The following is a 19,803-nucleotide window of genomic DNA, read 5'->3' as shown; positions in this document are numbered from 1 at the left end:
GTTTGTATTGTTGGTTGTTTGCATTATGATGAACTGCAGCTGGAGGTCATAGTTAACCCACTGTTTTATTTACCACTATATCATTGACTGTGTTTCTATTATACTTGATATGAAAGTGGAATGGGGTCCTGTATGGAGATTCAGGTGCTCACATAGGAACTGTGTAGGTCTCCTTGCCACAGCACGGCCACAGTCTCTACATGGGAACAGCAACCACAGCTGCTCCAGGGTCAAGGTCAAAGGAAACTTTCTGCAAATGCAGCTTCAGTCCTGCAACAGCACAGACAGGTTTAACAGTACGCAAACCAATTTACCTACCTTTTTATTTGCCTGAAATAGGTCACTTTGTCTCTAGTGAAACACTGCATACCAACATGCTGTGCAGTCCATCCACTCCACTCCAACAGCAGTGTTATTGGTTGGCATTGTTATTGTTATTGGCATCAGCCTGCAGCAGAGCACTCTGAGGATGAGCAACTCTCCTGCTCACCATCAGATCTGGATGGATAAAGTAAAGGATGGGTAGAGTGAATGAACAGCCACAGCAACAGCATCTGCGCCTGCAAGCAACTGAACTGCAGTGTTCACAATAAATGACTCTCTCTCTCTCTCTCTCTCTCTCTCTCTCTCTCTCTCTCTCTATATATATATATATATATATATATATATATATATATTTTTTTTTTTTTTTTTTTTTTTTTTTTTTTTTAAACAGAGTTTAAGGACCAGAGTTTAGGGACCGGATCATGACCAGTATAGATACTCACACTGATTACAGAAGAGCATATTATACCAGTGAATTTAAATGTTTGGAAGCATCCTCATTAACTTAATTATCAGTTTAATTTCCATTATCGACTTTTCTGCTCTCAACTGTGGGTACTGAGCGCGAGCCGTGACGTGTTTCTCAGTGGACAGATGGAGGGCGGTTTGAAGCGCAGTGGCATATTTTTGTAGTAAACATGCTTCAAATTAACCACGAATGACACGGCCGAAGCGACTGTGTGCTCCAAGCAAGATAACTGGATTTCAAATTAGTTATTCACCGTCGCTAATACGGTGTTATGCGGCGCTAGCCTCTATATGGGCTTTAATAAGTTAAATTATCGGTACGCTAGCTAGCCGCCGTTAGCTAACCGTTTCTCTTGGCTAGGTGGACACTTATTTCTTCTTTACCGCTGACTAGATAAGTCTGTAAACGATGGCGAGTGTGCATGAAAGTCTATATTTCAACCCCATGATGACGAACGGAGTCGTCCACGCCAACGTGTTTGGTATTAAGGACTGGGTGACGCCGTACAAGATCTCCGTGCTGGCCTTGCTTTACGAGATGACCACGTCCAAGATCTCCCTGCCGGAGCGACGGCGGCTCAACAAGCTCATCCTGCCCCTGCAGCAGGTAGCCGCCTCGCCTCGCTTTAGCCTCATGTTGTGTCTGGGGTCGGGTCGAGCCCATGCAGTGGTTAAAGTCTCTAAACACACCAGTATCATGATGTTTTCAATGTCCTTTAAAGGTGTTTCATTTGGGTCTATTTGTTTTACTTAAAGGGCTGTTTAGGTAGTCATCAAGACTCATAAACTTGGTTAACAATTTTTATTATAATTATTTTCTGGAGGTTTAAATTGCTGTCAAATTGACCCCAACTGTTAAAAAAAAAAAAAAAAAAAAAAAAAAAAAAAGTAAATTTCCTATGCATATTCTCAGGTCATGGGCATCTCAAGGAAATTGAATCAGGTGTAGTGAACAGCATGACCTGATGAAGCTACTTGGATAAAGGGGTGAAATGTCTTCTACAACATATAACTAAGTCCACTATAAATCCAGCTGACCTGATTCATTTTCCTTGAGATAACAGTAAATTTGAAGGTAACAGGAGGGTGGATTGGTCATTCATCCTGGTCTCTCTCTGTCTCTGTCTCCTCTTGGATCATCGTAAAGGGTCCAGATTTGACTCTTGGCCAGTTCCTCAAGACTGTGGAGGATTGCTGCCCCCAGACTGCATATGCTGTCAAACTCAGGTACTCTGATGCACTTTGAAATATTTGTTTTGGTGATGGCTCAGTCCCATGCTACACATTTAGAAGCTGTTAGATGATTAGTGTGAACCGCAGCTGATGTAGGTGCTACACAAAATTCATATATCTGATGCTCTTAACCCAGAATGATTAAAAATGATTGTGTCCTCTGTTATAGCTGCAGAGACTGATGGTGTTTTTTTGTTTTTTTTTAATCTCTAAAGGCTACATGAAATGGCGGATGGTGAGCTGAAAGACATGGAATTCTTCTTTTCCACTCTTCCCACTCCTTTCACCGCTTTTGATTCAGAGGCGTATAAAACCAGTGTTGTCGGTGAGTACGCATCATGTGACGACCCCTCGAGGTTTGGTTAAACAAAGTCCTGAAAGATCACTGTGACTCCTGCTAGAAAGAGCACCTCACTGCTGTGTCTAACCTGTGTTTTAGGTCTTTTCATGAGACACATGCTCCTGGCCTACAACAAACTGTCCTTCAGTCAGGTGTACAAGCTGTACAAGTCCCTGCAGCAGTACTACCACAGCCACTATGCCAAGCCGACCGACAGGCAGGTTGATGTGCCGGTGCTGGCTGCAGATGACTCAGACATGGACCTCACCAGCACTGAGGACACTGTCGGGGACAGAACAGACAAGGAGGAGCTGGACACCCCACTTCATGAGTCAGAGCTTCGGTTAGTGATGTTATTCTTGTTTATTGTCATTAATTGTCTGTTTATTTACTTGCTGTTGCATTATAAGTAGGCTAAATCTTAATTCTGTGCACTGAGATTGGTTGACTCTGGTTAAACAGAGATACAGTGTGATGCTACTAATTGGAAGCCTCTTGTCTTGACCGTGTTGTGATCAGAGAGGTTCATTACATCAGATTCTCAATTATTATTTGGGCACTCTTTTAGAAATGATGACGCTCCGAGTAGAGGTCCACTGTCACAAAAACAAGCAGAGTACTTTCTTGCGAGACAGGTGAGTGTACAAATATACAGTCAGATCTGGAAGTGGTGTTGTAGGAGCCGATGGATTTTAGATTATATAGTAATTGAAAACATCTTTTGCCCTCAGGCATACCTTCTGAAGAATGATGAGAACAAAGCTCTAAAGCCTGCCGCTCTGCAGGACGAGCTCAACAACATGCTGAAGTTTAACCCAGATTTTGCTGAGGCGGTGAGGTTTCGCTCCCAAACCACTTCTTTCACAATCATCCTTACGACCGCACCCTTGATAGTGCAATTTCAGTGAGTGCCAAAGGGAGATATCGGCCTTATCAGCTCTTTTGTGTTTTGCCTTCCCTCAGCATTACCTCAACTACCTGAACAGCATGCGAGTCCAGGACATCTTCATCTCCACTCACAGTCTGTTGCATTATTTTGACCGCCTCATCCTGTCTGGCAGCGAGGGAAAGAGCAATGGGGACGAGGGCTACGGGCGAAGTCTCCGCTACGCTGCCCTCAACCTGGCCAGCCTTCACTGTCGCTTTGGCCACTAGTGAGTAGCAGGGGTGGAGAGGCACCTTTATGAGCACCTGCAGTAACCCTTAGAGTAGAGAATATGGCTTATGCAACTGTTTTTGTCTTGTTGGCCCTCAGTCAACAGGCTGACCTGGCTCTACAAGAGGCTATCCGCATCGCCCAGGAGTCCAATGATCACGTCTGCTTGCAGCACTGTCTGGTAAAAAGAAAAAATCCTTTTGTTTTGTTCTTTTATTTCAGTGTTGACACCATGATGGATTGTTCATGATGCCGACTATCTCTCTTTCCTTCTCCTTTTGTCTCTGTGCCTTATCTGTGCCTCAGAGTTGGCTTTACACACTGGAGCAGATGAAAGGATCTGACAGCTCTGTGTTAACCGAGGATTCAGTAAAAATGGCTGCCCATTTCTGCCTACCAGTAAGTGAAGCTGAAGGCCTCATTTTGAGTTCCTCAACGAAGAACGCCTGTGGGAATGTGGCTTTGGCAGTTAATATATCATACTTGAGAGGTGTGCTTTTACTGTGATTATGAGTGCAGAAACGTGATACAGCAGCACTTTGACATCCGTAATCACACTACAGCACCTCCTTAAAGTTATCATGACTTTTGTGCAATGATCCCCAACAAATAGGCCCTGACTGAAAAGTTTTCTTTAAGGTAGTGTTCATAAATGACAGTAAAAAGTGTGAGAAGACAAGAAAGATTTCTCAGGAATTGCCCTGGCTTCTAATACATGATAGAAATTAACACCATAGTTGGAATGCATCTTTCAGCAGTCGTATTTCTTTTGGTGTTTATCAAATCCAAAAATGTGAAGTCCGCAGTGCTGGAAAAGTTTTTCCCAAGTTGGGTGAGCATAGAGATGCTTTCTTACAGTTTGAGATGGACTGCATGCTTGACATCACATGCATCATCTGAGCTGTTTAAACAGGCTGTATTATAGAGTGTAGCGCTGTAAACACAATGCATCACTCTCTCATTGAATATTGGGGCTTTCTTTTTTGCTCTTGTCAGTTGAGTTACTATCTGATGCCTGCCTTGCTGCTCACGTAAACTTCCATGATATTTATCCATTCTCCTGTGTTTTAGAATCGTTCTTCAGAAATAAGATATGTAAAACATGTCTTGCGGCACAAGAATGCATGTATCTGCCACACTCCTCGATTATTCTCTTCTTTGTAGTACCTGGCATCCCTGGGCATTCAGTCCTTAGTCCAGCAGGGGGCGATCCAGGGCAAGACAGCCCATGAACTGATGGATGCACTGAAGGACACAGACATCCTGCACTGGAAGCACAGTCTGTCAGAGCTGATAGAAATCAGCTTGGCCCAGACTACATCCATATGGAGGATGTACGGCAAGAGGTCAGGCTCCTCACCTTGTCACCCTGATGCACGCTTGTCTCTGTAGCTCACCGTTACCAACAGCAGATTGCATGTCAACACACAGCCTCCCTCTCCCCCCTCCTCACACACTTAAAACCCCCCATCTGTAATAGCAGTATGCCATGCTCTGTTGAAACACTGTCACAGGCTTTGTTCTCGTAGGGATTTGTGGCTAGTTTGTTGATATTTGCCTCTGACATTTGTTGTCTAATGTTTTTATGCTTGGCTGAACTTGAGTTGCATATGTGCTGTGAAGCCCTTAAATTAGTTCACATTTGTATTACTTCCAAACACTTGCATCTGTTTATTGAGTTGCACTGCTAAACGTGGTTTTCATATCCAAGTCAGATTTTTCAAGAGCATAAATGAATGCGCCCAAAATTTATGCTGAAGGAACAGTTTGCCCAAAAAATTCAAGAAGAGATTTTCTTTTACCGCTAGTGCCATCTGTCCACCCAAATAGTGTCTGTGCAATTTGGTGAGGTTTCCAGTCTGCTTCAATTCACCCCAGTGCAAAGGGGCTTGATGGGTATTGTTTTGTGGATCTCAAACCATCAAAAACTGACATGTGGAAAAATTCCACAACAGCATCTCTATTTGCCTCCAGTGAGTATGAATTAGAGATGGATAAATGCAATTTGCCAGTGTTGTTCAGCAGGAAATTAGTTTCCAGTGCAACTTTTTGCCCCCAAGAGCTGTGGATTATCCCTGTCATTGTTGTGGGAAAGATTGTTTGAGCTCCACAAATGAACAGCCACCTATCCCCATTGTATTGGGGTGCTGTGAGACAGATGGGAAACCTCACTGCATAATACAGAAACTATCTGGATGGATAGACAGTACCGGGGGAAGTAGGAAATTATCTTTTTTTTTTTTTGTATTTTAGATGAACTATTCCTTTAAAAAGGCGATTCAAGTGTATGGATGACCCTTACTCTTGCTGACTGTTCTTTGTGCCCCCTCACGTCCCGTGCAGCACCATGGCTCTGCAGCAGGCCCAGCTGCTTCTCAACATGAGCAGTCTGGAGCCAGTCAACTTCGGGGTGCAGCAGAACAACACAGAGGCCTTCGCTGTGGCTCTCTGCCACCTGGCCGAGCTGCACGCTGAGCAGGTACGGCCTTTAATTTGATGTTGTCTATGTCTGCTATCTACCCTGCTGTGACGTATCCATTAGGCACTTGGCCCAGCATTGCGGCGAGATAATCAACATTGATCAGGTCTACTTTGCAGCTGCTGGGCTGAGTTCAACAGCTGTTTTCTGTTGTTGTTGTCTCCACATTTTTGTCGCAGGGCCTGTACGGTGCTGTTGCAGAGATTCTTCTGCATCTGAAAGAGCAGTTTCCTCCTCACACACAGCATGCCAAAGTGAGTTTACTTACAGCTTAATTGTACAATGGTGGACTGGACAGCAGAGAGTGATAAAGAGCGATGATTTGAGGAATCGAGCAAGATGTCATACTGTAGTTGAGGAGCTGCACTTGGAGTCACTTTGTTTATTTATTCATTTATTTATATATTTTTATTTGGGCCAAACAGTTCATTGAAATATTAGCAATATTGCAGTATAGCCAAGTGCGGTATCTAAATCACAGGAGCTGCAGTTTTTTGATAGGAGTAAAATATGTGACAAAATACCATTATAAATGACAGTAGGTAGTACTACAGAGATTCCCTGGCCATAAATTGTATTCTTCAGGTGGCAGAAAACATGTTTGGTACAGACCACAGAAATTCTCATCATCATTTTAACAGTGAAAATACATTATAATTCTAAAATTACCATTCACACTAAAAGTGTGAATCATATCCCAATTACAATATCCGTCAAAATAATTGCAATATGATTTTTTTTAAACCATAATGCTCAGCCCTTGTTTTTACCCCAGCATTATAAATATTTTGAAAAATACAAACATGTGTGCAGTAAGATTCAAGGCTAAAAATAATGCTCTGTTTTTTTCCCCTTAATCTGAATCAGCTCTGGATGCTTTGTGACCTGAAAATCCAATTTGAGAGGCATATGAATGAAGGGAAATATCACTTGGCAGAGCCACAAGTCACAGCAATCGCCGCCTTAAATAAAACAGAGGGCCTCTACAGGTAAAGCCAGAACAAAATCCTCAGTTCTCATTCTCATTAATGCATGTCTCATCTCTCGGTAATCTGTCTTCCAGCTGTAACGGTGTGTTTACTGACAGGAAAGCTCAAGTTCTGAAGGCGCTCAACCGGAGCACTGAAGCCTACAGCATCTTACAGAGGCTGCAGGTGCACTGTGAGAAGACCAAATGTACAGAGATGATCATCAGGTAGGACAGCAGCTTCCATGTTTACCTTTTTTCTTGAGGAATCAAGTTTTCCTGTTTTTACTTCGACCTGCATAAGATGTTTTGATGTTACAATTAGAGTGTATGTCATAGTTTGTGGTATTAAATTAAGGATATAGAAATAAACATGACTTAAATCCTTTTCAAAAAAATAATTGATTTTTTTTCTAGATGGATGTTTGCTTTTCAGTGATTATGACTGGAAGTCTGCACTTAACCACATTTTTATTTTTTACTGTCTCACTTCCTCTTTAATTATGTCGTATACAGGGTTATGCTTTCTACTGCCGAACTCCACTGGGAGTCGTGTGGCTTCTCTACAGCCCTTCCTTTCCTCCTGCAGGCTTTGGCTCTGGCTAGACAGCACCACTTACAGGCCCTGGCCTCGGAGACCGTCCTTCACCTGGCCTTCACTCAGGTCAGCCTCTGTTGCACAGTTGAGCAGGCTACACATGCATGCAAATTGCCACAGCCTTTAGCTCCGGCATTGCCGTTGTAAAATGCAAAATAAAAGCAGCAGAGTCACACATGTGTCCTCTAACTAGTTTAGTTGATGTTGTTTGTGCTCCTTCCTGCAGCTGATGTTGGGGGTTCCTGAACAGGCGCTGACTGTCCTGCATGAAGCCATGGAGCCGATTCTTGCCCATGGAGCGGTCATGGACAAAGGCCGTGCCCTGCTGCTCACAGCCCGCTGTCAGATGGCCGTGGCTGGGTCCAGGCCAAACGGACAAGGGCAAGCAGGTAACAGCCCTGACGCCCTGCCAAATACTGATCCCCGTCTCATAGTGTTTTTGTGGTTCTGCGGCCTCTCTTTAAAAACACCACAGCTTACTTGTTTGTTGTCTCCCCTCAGCTTTGGGCTCGGCAGTGCAAACGCTAGACGAGGCAGCTTCCTACTTCTCCATGTTGAACTGTAAGGAGCGGTTGCGGGACGTGTACTACCTGCAGGCTCAGCTCTACCGCTCACTGAGACAAACCTCCCAGTGCAACAAATGTGCCATGCTGTTCCGCCTGCTGGACCAGGAGCTGCAGTCTCCTGCAGCACCAATTTCCATGAGACTTTAACTGTTCCCTCTCTGCCTACAAACCATAGTTTTGGCAGCTCAAAAGCATACAGTTGTTGCCATGGACATATAGATATTAAAAAAAGCATTTGTTAATACACATACTGATTTTTGTCATTGCTTTCCCTTTCTGTAATGCAACAGTTTCTCTTAATTGCAGACCAGGCTTACCACCTTATCACCACTAGATGGTGCTGAAGAGCTGGCCTGCTCTCTGTCAGAGCTGCCTTGCTCTCTCAATAAATATTTAGAGCTGTAGAGAGTGTTGCTGAACTCTCTGCCTGGAGGGCCTCAATAATCAGGAAGCAGGATAATTTGAATAATCAAAAATGATGGTGAATCTCAAGTAAATTCAGAATAGATCCCTTTTGTCTGAGCTTCCAGTCAGATTCAGAATTTGAATGATGGCCTGTGTTGATGATGAATGTAACGATGGGCTTGATAACATCGGCCACAGCAAAGATCCAAGGTTGTCAGACATGAATGTCAGCAGACGGTGGAGTGTGAAACACGCTGAAAGTTTATCAGGAGCTGTCACGGCAGGGCTGATTTACCCACCGCTTTTTGATGAATGAGGGTAATATCACAGTTAGCTGCAAGATGAATGTGTTTCAGTGGGTTGGATGATTCTTATTTCGCCAGAGGAATACTGATGAAGCAGGAATCCATTTTGGCGGAGGAGGAACATTTCCTTGACTCATGATCACATTTATAATGTAATAGACCTGAGATGACATAACACCAGATATCTGTATTCCACTTGAGTCTGACACAATTTTGTGAGAACTATTTCAGTGATAACATTACAGTTTGATAGTCTGATGGGCCTGTAATCCATTACCCAAACTTCAAATTACCGGCTTTTAGAAAATAAATAACTTTAGCATGATATAATTGGCTAATCTGACATGTACATATACATTATTGCCACTAAGTAGGATTTCTACAGGTATGTGATCTTCTGGTCTTTTATGTGAGCTTTTATTGGGTAACTAAAGCTATCTTTCATGAGAACAGTAACTAGTTATTACATCATTTATAACCTTGCAGCTGCAGTAATGACTAACCTAGTTTAATGATTTGCTGTTTTATTTATGGTTTCTCATTGTCACTGCAAAAATATCCACCTTAAGTCAGTCTTGAAATCTTATGTCTTAGAAAAAGTGAAAAACAGGCTAAAGAGTCAGATAAATGAGCTCAGTTCACTTTTTTCTGATGTAAATCAACTTTTTTTCCCCAGCATTTTCATAAACCAGTCCTTATTTTATTGACTCTAACAGACTAATCTGCCCCATTCTGCCCAGCATCATGTTATAGACACTTGAAACGGGAACCTACCCTGGAAACAAGTGGCACTGTCTTACCCAGTTGGCAGACTGGGAAATAAAGGCATATTTTCCAGTGCACCTACATTTACTTTATCACTGCAGCCTAAAGTGGATGTTTGTTCAGTAAAGGGTTTTTATAAAACAGCAATGGAACCATTTTTACAATGAAATCTGAATGCATTTGACTTTTTTTTTTTTTTTTTTTTTTTTTACAGTGCAACTACCAATTTGGTTAGCTCTTCTCATACAAAAGCTTCTTTCTAAGGTCTGTGGGGGGTCTGATAGGAACCCTCAGAGCCAGTTGACATGAACTAGCTTCATCATTTACCATCTGTTCCGGCTCTTTGAAAGCTCCTGTTGGCTGAGTTTCAGTGCCAGTGTTTGGCTTCATGTCACTTTCCTGCGTAAACAGATAGATCATGGTCCTTCACAAAAGGAAACAGACCAGCTTTGTGTTTAAATAAGACACTCAGTCACGTGACACACTTTACTTTCACATGTAAACTGCTGTTAGCTGTGACGGTGGCTTTGGGCGCGGGGCAGAGTAATACCTGTGTTTACATGTTTGTCTGTGTATGTGCCTGGACTCGATTCAGTTTACTACTGAAGTGTTTGTGACACTCAGCTGTGTCTCTATGGGAAATTCAATGGAACATGGGCGTATTAGCAGAGCAAAGACTTGAACATATGCCATGTGGTAGATGCTCCCGGCTAAAGAGCCTGACAGTGAGTGCATCCTAGTGTGACCATCTCCACTAGGAATCAAACCCTTAATGTTTGAATTGTTACATCTAAGCTGTACCACAATACCAGCTAAACAGGACCAACTCCATTAGAAAGTCATATTTCAACTTGATGGTGTCAGGTTAAAAAATAATGTCATATAAAAACCTGCTACTTTTAATTAGTTTGAAAGGTTGAAATTGAAAGTTTACATGTGGGTTGAGAAATCTTTACTATCTTTAGTCTCACAAAATCCTTTCAAACCTCATTAGAAGAACTCTGAAAATGAACGGTCATTAATGCCGAAGGCACATCTGCTTTTCTTACTGTAGCTGATGAAGAGTTGACATTTAAGAGATTGACGTTTTCACCTGACAGCAATGAAATACTGGCACCGATGCTGGTATTAAGTAATTCAGAGCTGCTCAGGAAAAGTGCAGGCGGCATGCAGGTATTTACTGTGGGTCCCAATTCACAAGACAGTGAAAGTAAAGGGAAGTTATTGGCCTCAGGGATCCAAAAAAAAGCCTTGTTTATTATGTTTATTAAAAAAAAAAAAAAAAACCCTGATAAACCTGAAATTTGATTTTTGCAACCCTCACTGAAACTTTGGGTTACTGTTTTACAGTACATAGCCTTGTGGAGCTTTATTTAACCCAGAGGGTTCATCGTCCTGTAGTGGTATCAGTGAAGGACAAAATTAACTGACCTGCTACAAACAAAATGGTCCAACAATTGTCCTGAGTGCAGCCCTTTTTGTACCTAATACTCCCCCAGGAGACAATACAGGAATACCCAAAGGTTCCACATGTAAAAAAATATCTTTGTTCAAAATGTTTAATAACAAGCATGGCAACAAGCACGGCATAAGAACAATGCATGTTTAGAAAAATATATCTGCAAATGTATCTTCAGAATACACAATACATTCACTTAACCTCTACTCGGTATTAAACATTTACAATTGAAATTTGTCCTTTACAAAAACACTCTGCGTCACAACAAAATGGAAGTGAGAGTTTGACCAGAGGACCAGCGTGACTGAGCCCTCGACATAATCCAAGACAGTTTCTGGTTCATCTCAGGATCAGCGTACATCAGAAGAAAAGATATAGGTAGACAACCTGAGGCGTCTTTGTTTTTAATTAACCATTGAGGGTGTTTTACATGACATGAAAACAAGACATCTGATCTGATTTGGCTGACATTTTTTTTCCTTTGGACAAAAACAAACTACATGAACTACTATTTTTTTCCCAAAACGCACTGATGAAGTCTAAAAATGTTTTTTTGTTTTGTTTTTTGTTTTTTGTCTTGTTCTTACAGACAGTATAATTTGCTTACTTATTGGGGTATTTTTTTTTTTTTTAAACTTGATATCCATACAGCCTTACGTAGGTGTTTTTGACCATTTCAGCAAACTGGGATTAATATATAGCAGAGGATTCATCCTTACCAATACAGTTTTTGGCCTTTTGTTTTAGTGTATCCAAATGGCAAAGACTGATGTGTTCTCCAGTCCTCAAAATATATTCACCACCAATAACTAATAATGAGGATATCTTGATACAGGTGTAAAAATGTCATAATCATAGGTAAAATCTCCTTTTTTCTTTCTTCCCAAAACACAAAAAATAATGCCAAGAAAAGCAGTAATGTTGAGTATTTGTTTTGAATGTGAGGGGTATTGAAATGGAGTGAGTCATTTCCCATGGTTGTGAAAAAGGAATTCAACTGAGAGAAAGAGAAGTGGCTGTGTCTCCATAGCTTAAACGTTGCTGGCGTCTCTGTCACAGACACAAACTGTAGCTCTGTCCGTGTGTCTTTGAGGAGAGCTTCCAGACTGAGGAGGAGGAGGAGGAGGAGGAGGAGGAGGAGGAGGAGGACGAGAGCTGAGGCTGCCCTCAGTATCCGGCTGGATAGCCTCCTTTCCTGGGGTCGGACTCTGCGCAGAGGCGCTCTCCCTGCCGCACCACCGCCTGGACCACAGAGTCTGGAGTCCGCAGCAGCTCTGTTACATGGTTCTTCTGGACCAGGCCGTCCAGGACACTCTGCCATGCCATCATCATCATCATCGTTACTGTCACCATTATTACTATCAACATCATGACCATCATGACCAACCACATAATCTTCATCATCTGCAACATCATCACACACACTCTTAAATGATAAGTAAGTTTTCTGATTCTCCAGTGCAAAAACTGATCTGAATATTTCTGCAGCAGTTTGATAAATGATAAAGCAGTTGATAAAGCAGTTTGATAAGTTATTTTGCCAGGTCTTGAGATTTGTGACTTCCATTTTTCCAGTTGGTTACTTAGAAATTTGGAACAAAAATCCCCACCCATTTCTCTCCTATTTGCATTTTCAGCTGCCTAGCAATAGAAGATGTTCCCAACAAACACTGCAGTAACAAAGGCTAACAAGCCTCATTCTGAAGCCAGGACAGCAAATGGCAAAGCAGCGTTTTGTGTTGTGATCACTTGAAGTTTCGGCTGGATATCTGCTCTAATTAGTTTGTTTCTTTGCGGAAAGGGAAGGGGGCAGCTGGCCTGCATCACAGGAGAGGTTCTGTAATTGTCGGTACACTTCCTTCTGGTCACTGATAAACACTGATAAAGGTCAGATTACTTAAGGCCGCTTTAGTCACTTTATTCATACAGAGCTCTATATGAACAAGCATTTCTGCATGCAGCAAGCGTCTGAGCATGTGCGACATACCTTTTCAAACCCCTGCTCCACCACTGTCATGTTTGGGTTGAGCTGATTGTGGAAGCGAGGCGCCGTCACAGCTTTCTTTAGGTCATAGTTAAAGAACAAGGAGTTCAGGATGACCTGTGTGCAGCAGCAGAATGTGAGACATCTTGCATCAAAGACGTGTGTGCGTGTGTGTCTGCGGGCTGGAGATGCATATGAATGAATCACACTTACTAAGGCGGTGGCTGTGGTGATTTTTGTTCCTCCAGAGGCTCCTACCACCATTTTCACCCTGTTGTCTTTGTCAAAAATGATAGTTGGGCACATGGAAGAGAGCGGCCTCTTGCCTACAACAAATTAACAGAACCATTGTGACTGCTTTACATATGAAAAGGTTATGTGTTTACCTTTTGTTTTAAAGGTGCTACATGTAGCAGTTTAACATTGGTATCATTATCCACATTAAACTGTGACATTAGTTTGATTACCATAAGCAAATATGATCTGCAGCAAAAAGACTAGCAGCCTCTACTGGCCTCTAGACTTTGCATTTACATTTACATTTTACACCGTCTCGCAACAGGTTGAATTTGGAAGGTAAAACTGTGCATTGTTTTATGGCATGGAGGCAGATTGCTATATTGCACAAAAAAGGAGAAGGGTGCCGCACTTATCGTCCAAAATGAGCTAAAGTCCCGAAAGTTTCAAGCAATAGAGGAACAATCGATGGAAAAACAACTTCTAACACATATGTCTTCTTCAGAAAAGCCAAAGAGATAACAAATACCCATCGAGCACTGCAAGAGAGGTTAGCGACATCCCCAGGAAGCACAGGGGTTATGGGAAACCTAATCTTGATTTTTTTTAAGAAAACATGAGCACTAATAATAGCACCAGCTAGAGACCAAAGCTACCAATCATGACAACCATGGTCTCATGTGTTTACAGTAATTATAGCAAGGCATCTCAATTAATTGTGCACTGCTCAGGGCAGAATGAAATTATAGAGCTATCTATCAGTCCATCCATCCATCAACATTAGCCAGTGTCCAGAGGTTATAACCCAAATTGTTTGATGAAGACATCAGCGTGTGCAGAGTGACAGTCCAGTCCAGCCTCACCTGGTTGGATGAAGTTGTTGGGGGAGGGAGGGATTCCAAAACCATTGGTCATGTACGGCGAGCTGAAGTCGTCCATTTCATCATTGAAGATGATCCCAGTCGATCGAGACATGACTCTGGAGCCAAAGCTGAGTACACAGAATACGTTTTAGTATCAACAAGTGAATAATACATTCTGGATTGGGTGTAAAAGCATGGGAATATTGGTGGTAAAATTGTGTTAATTGGATAGCTACATTATATTACACCACAGTCAGGCAGCAACCCTTCAGCTCCATTTTTTTTCATTATGGGGTTTTTGCTTGAAACAAAAAGTACACGATAATTTATTGCTTGAGAAAGTTTTAGGGCCCGAGGTCAAAATCCATTATATATGTAGTTTCAAGCAAGCCATTAGCATCACCCTTAAAGAAAGGCTGTTCTCCAAATTTAAAAAAAAACTGACTTTTTGGGACACTTAAGGTTTTCAGCTGAGAGAGATTTGATATATTATATATTCTGTCCACGCCTGCATGTTTGGGCCTGCTCTGGCAGAAGCCGGCCACGCAGGAATCTTACTATAGATTGATGGTGCTGGTGGCCGCCACGGCGCTCCCATCCTCAGCAATGACGGACAGGTGAGCCGTCCCGTGGTCATCTGGGACAAAATAGTCTGGCTCGTAGTAGCTGTCTGGATGGGTGGTGTCATCTGTAATTTTACTCCTGATGCCGTCAGCAAAGTAGTCTGAGGTCATGTTGTGGATGAGCTGAGGAGAACAAAGCAATCGGTCACAGCAGCACTTCCTGACAGAGCGTCTGGAAGATCATGAACAGCAAACAATGGCAGTGCACCAATCCTGCCCTGCTTAATGATGTAGAAAACTCTACCTGAATTTTAAATCAGCACTGTTTGGATTCAGCCATGCTTAAGAAACAGAGAATAACACCCCATCACACTCAAAATCACCACGTTTGCTCTTAAGTAAACCTGTGATTTGATCTTCCTAAGCCGACCTGTGGAGCTGCTCAGAGGCCCACAGCAGAGGACTGCGGTCGCACTGGATGACTCCCAGTGTTCACGTGTGCAGCTGTGCCAGTGTGAAGCTGAAAATGAGCAGTGATCATAATGGATAAAATGAGGGCTCTTACATCGGTGATATTGAGATAACGAGGGTCCCCGAGTCTGCTCCTCTTGGCATAAGCAAAACGAAAAGCCTCTACGATGCGATGGTATGTCAGGGTCTTTTTCTCTGCTGTAGAGACACTTGAGTCTGTGAAGTTGTACCCTGCAAAAACACCCACAGGGAATACATCTTTCAAGTCTTTCAAGAATCACATTTTCGTCTGCTAATCAGGTAATTACATTTCTCCATCATTGTGCCAAAAGCCCATTCCACGCTGTCATAACGGTGGCAGGTCATTAACTATTACTGTAAATTCTACCTCAAGTGAAATAACAACCCGAACCTTTCCGGCTGAGAAGTATGGTATAAATCATTAGGAACATGTTCAATTTGAGCTTATCTTTAATGTGAAGTAAATGAAGACACTTTTCATTAAAAGCATGGTTGAAGATTCTCTGCTTGAACAGACGGTGTGTTGACGGCGAATTAATTTTGGCACACAGAGCAAAGTACGGGCCCTGTTTTGTGGCTCCAAAATAGGCGGAGGAACATCCCAGGGAGGACCTGGGGAAACCTGACATCCTCTCTTCTGCATGGCTGCACAAGCACTTGGCCAGGCTGCTCACCATCCACTATGTTGAGTATGAGTGCCAGCACTGGGCCACTGGAGGGGGCGTCTGGGACGTGCATGGTGTATTCCCCAACGTTCAGCTTCAGGGGATTCTCATTTAACACAGGCTGGTACTCCAGCAAGTCTGCCAAGGTGATAATCCCACCTGGAAAGAGCACAGAGGCGTAAGGATATATGGGATGTAAGTGTCATATTATGAATTTCAATTTATTGTGGCATTTGCGTAATGCTTTGCATAATGTCTTGGTTTGAGTGTTATAATGTACAATGCAGTTCAGATTCAATCACCACTCATTTGTTCATGTGTCTAAACTGCTGGCGGTAAACAAGAAAACAAGAAAACAAGAAAAAGAGACCTGCTGCCTGGATGTCTTCCACGATGCTCTGTGCCATCGTCCCTTTATAAAACACATCGGGCCCCTCCTCTGCTATTCTTTGATATGTGTCGGCTAGTTTCGGAAATCTAACAATATCATTTTCCTTCAGGATGTTTTTTTGAGAATCACAAAACACTTCACTGGAACACAGGGAGAAGAGCAGAGGAAAGCAATTAAATTCCAATAGCGTTTTAAGTCTGTAGAATATGAGGATTAGTGGTGGCACCATTATGTCCAATAATTTGTGCAGGAATCACAGGGGGTATTATGTGTATATTCAATTCATATAATTGGGGCATGCAGCAGAATTAGTGAGGCCACATTTCACTGTGGGGCTGAATAATCAGCAGCAATACATCCTTAATCCGTGTTACTTGTACAGGCAATTTTTGCAACGCAGAGCACGGGAACATGTTTTGGATTTCAAATAGAAGTTGCTGCTCTTAGACACTGAACTTAGCCTATGTTTTCTTTCATCAGAGGTTTACTCTCACCACATGTTGGCATCTTCTTGAATGGACTCTTTGCTCTTGAAGATTGCGTGAGCCAGAGCTTTTCCTATAGGGAAGCCATCGCGGGCCAAGGCAATACTAGGCTCAAACAGGTCCTTCCATGGCAGCCTGCCATGTCTCTTGTGTGCCATCTCGTAGCCACGGATCTCCCCAGGAATGGCGATGGACAATCCACCTGTCACGCAGGAACAGCAGGACCAGTATTTGAATGTCACGAGTTCTCTTTGTCCCTTCTCTGACTCATGGAGCCACATGCTAAGAGGCTCTAAGCCTGGGACAAGAGGCACTGAGACATGCAGATTTGATGTTTTATTATTGTACTGTGCCCTGTATAACTAGCAGAGGGTACAAGGGAAAATGTTGTAGGTTGTTAAGGATGATGGAACATTCAGGAGGCAGCTGTTGCATGGCTTTGAAACCAGAATATATTATCCTCTCTAAATCCTTTTCTAGGACTGACACCACAATAGACTTACTGGTATTACAGCGGCTGCGACAATGTCACGATGCACAGTCATGTCAAACCTGAGCTGAACATTCTCCCCTCTGTCTCCTGGGAAACACCACAACACAGTGCAGCTAGCTGGTACCTTTACGAGAGAGCTGGGTGTTGTTGCCAAACATGTCTTCTGTGGCATTCATGGGCGCCGTCTCCCTCGCATCGATGGTTTCCACCCTCCCTGTTGAGCAGAAAATGAGGATGGATTGATGAGAGTTTTGGCTCAGGTGATATCAGCAGGGAGTTGTACCAAAAGCGAGACGCGCACTCACCTGTGGAAGCGTTGTAGATGACAAAGAAGAGCCCCCCGCCAATACCCATGCTGTGAGCGTTCAAAAGGCCAATGCATAGCAAGGCGGCGATAGAGGCGTCCACAGCTGAACCGTTCTTCTTCAGAATGTCTCTGAGAGCACAAACATACACTCAGCAAGCATCAGCATGTACATCACAGACAGACATTACAGTAAGACGCTGGTGAATGCCTTTCAAAAGTGCATCAGCTTCAATGTACCTCCCCACTTCTGAACACTTTCCAGCATCGGCAGCCACAGCAGCCTTGGAGTAGAAGTGGTCCGATGGGGGGGTCCTGCTCTTCTTCCCAAAGCCCATAAACACCCCCAGAAACAGGCCCACTGCAGCCACCAGTAGGACCACCAGCCCAGCAACCAGGGACTTCCTGACCATTTTCCTGCCCGGGAAAATTCAACACACCTTACAGTCAGACAGGATCCTTGGACCTCGGCATCTGCAGGGTCAAATGCCAGCGGCAAGATATTCTGCCTCCTTCTTGGGAGGCTGGGAAGCCACCCGTCATCATCATTTTCACGCTGGTCTCTTGAACCATTCACCGAGTGTGCCGTTAATTTCTTTTCCCAAGAAAGGAGAGAGCGAAGTTGACTCACCTTTGGTTCTTTTCATTTGTTCGTGCAGTTGGAAAGAAGAGCACCGGAGAGGACAGAGAAGAGAAAACTTAACCTTTCAATTAGATGTGACCACTCTGCTGTTTCCACCACAGACATGGCGGTAATTACTATGACAAGCATCAGTCATGGGTGGTGGAGCACCGTGCGTCATTTCTGGTTTTCAGCTGTGAGTTACTTCTAATGACACACTGTGATGCGTTGCCTAACGTTCATTAGCAAAAGCTATCTCGAAGATGAGCATATGTTTAATTTGCAAAAGTTTATGGCAGCCCAGAAATGACTTGAGAAACCACATTATCACAACAGCTTGAGTCTTTCTAATTACCATCATGAGGATTTCATTTATGAAACTCAAGGGGGGGACTTTGGGGCGAAAAAATAATTACCTGAACTATATCGTTTCAATGTGTCTAACACATTTGATTTGTTTATTTAAAGTGTATTTACCAGGCAAGTCCCACTGAGGTTAAAAATCTGTTGCTGATTTTTGCCGCCATCTTGGACAGGGAGATCTTGCCAAGACAGCAGCAGTACAGAAAGTTACAGACAGAAATAGCAGAGAGAACGAGAGAGAGGGAAGGACATAGAAGGAGACAGAGAGAGAGAGAGAGAGAGAGAGAGAGAGAGGCAAAGAGAGGCAGTGAGGGCAGAGATCATGAAGGCTTTCTTCTGAAACTCTGTTCCAGCTTCTAGGACAGTCAGTGATGAATCCTAAGACTTCTACGATATAGATCCACATTTCTGACTAACAGACATCTGAGTATGAGGAAAGCTTTCCCTCAGTGTCCTTGTAGAGCATCCAGCCTGTAGAGTTGTTAGATTTTTGTCAAGAAGACTTAAGTCGCCGTCATTTCTTATATAAAAAAAAAAAAAAGCCAGAATTTGCTTTAATTTTGTCCTATCCATCATCTTGTAAAAAGAGCTGTCACTCTTCAAATGATGGATATCTTGTTTTATAAATGAAAACCTTGAGTTTGTCTTTCTTATCCTCTATAACCTTCCATTTCATAGTGATATGCATCTGGCCGGCTTGCCAAACTGAAGGTGAGGGGGGATCTGTTTACACATGCAGGCAACGTTCAGCCCCGACTCCGGGCCGTGTGATTGGCTCAGCCAGCGGCGCCGCCATGCACCGTAGCTGTGTCACAGTCTATTTGGCTTATGCTGCCGGCATCCTCAGACCAATTGAGATGCCTGAGATTTCACCCAGCAGCACAGGCCCAAGCTAGTAGCATTACTGACAGGAGCTTCTCAACGGCAAATACCTCTCTGTGTTACCTTAGCTAATCCACCTTGCTCTCCTGTTGCTGGGCCACAGTGATAAAGCACAGTCAAAGGAGCCTGTGGGCTGCTGCTGCGTGATTGTGTCGAAATCTAATCACTACTATCCTGCTCTGGATCTCCCAGGTTCAGAGCTGCCCCAAGGAGGGGAGTTTATTTAATGGATGGGGCTGATTTATAATAGCACAAAAGGACAATTATGTATCCGGCTATTGTAGATCACAAAGGCCTTTTGCTATATACAACAAACAACAGCTGGAAATTATTAACATTTCCCTTCCCTCAGCCAGGGGCTAGGAGGCAGTGGTGGGGGGTACACACTTCTACT

General features: G+C 43.2%; 2 protein-coding genes across 3 annotated transcripts; one reads left to right on the top strand and one right to left on the bottom strand.

The window, feature by feature from the left end:
* Positions 1-891: 891 nt before the first annotated feature.
* Positions 892-8,377, top strand: anapc5 (anaphase promoting complex subunit 5). Its single transcript, XM_030060964.1, has 17 exons — positions 892-1,399; positions 1,940-2,019; positions 2,241-2,350; positions 2,465-2,708; positions 2,934-3,000; positions 3,097-3,198; positions 3,329-3,519; positions 3,621-3,702; positions 3,828-3,920; positions 4,686-4,867; positions 5,865-6,000; positions 6,180-6,254; positions 6,868-6,989; positions 7,088-7,195; positions 7,484-7,631; positions 7,792-7,954; positions 8,067-8,377. The coding sequence occupies exons 1-17, from the start codon at positions 1,202-1,204 to the stop codon at positions 8,276-8,278; spliced, it is 2,313 nt and encodes a 770-aa protein (XP_029916824.1). The 5' UTR covers positions 892-1,201; the 3' UTR covers positions 8,279-8,377.
* Positions 8,378-12,232: 3,855 nt separating this feature from the next.
* Positions 12,233-17,955, bottom strand: ggt1a (gamma-glutamyltransferase 1a). 2 transcript variants are annotated; one of them, XM_030060551.1, is made up of 12 exons: positions 17,783-17,955; positions 17,540-17,674; positions 17,363-17,448; positions 16,782-16,947; positions 16,240-16,457; positions 15,879-16,028; positions 15,278-15,414; positions 14,708-14,895; positions 14,150-14,277; positions 13,263-13,375; positions 13,053-13,166; positions 12,233-12,379 (listed from the first exon to the last, which is right to left on the bottom strand). In XM_030060551.1, the coding sequence occupies exons 1-12, from the start codon at positions 17,953-17,955 to the stop codon at positions 12,233-12,235; spliced, it is 1,755 nt and encodes a 584-aa protein (XP_029916411.1). The 2 variants fall into 2 exon arrangements, with proteins under 2 accessions (XP_029916411.1, XP_029916410.1); XM_030060550.1 differs by having other exon boundaries at positions 13,053-13,375; positions 16,240-16,400; positions 16,755-16,947; positions 17,363-17,452; positions 17,544-17,674.
* Between the last annotated feature and the right edge of the window lie 1,848 nt (positions 17,956-19,803).

The sequence above is a fragment of the Myripristis murdjan genome, chromosome 9 (assembly GCF_902150065.1).
Source record: "Myripristis murdjan chromosome 9, fMyrMur1.1, whole genome shotgun sequence".
NCBI lineage: Eukaryota > Metazoa > Chordata > Actinopteri > Holocentriformes > Holocentridae > Myripristis > Myripristis murdjan.
Note: the sequence above shows the minus strand (reverse complement) of the source record. Positions and strands in the feature narration are given on the sequence as shown.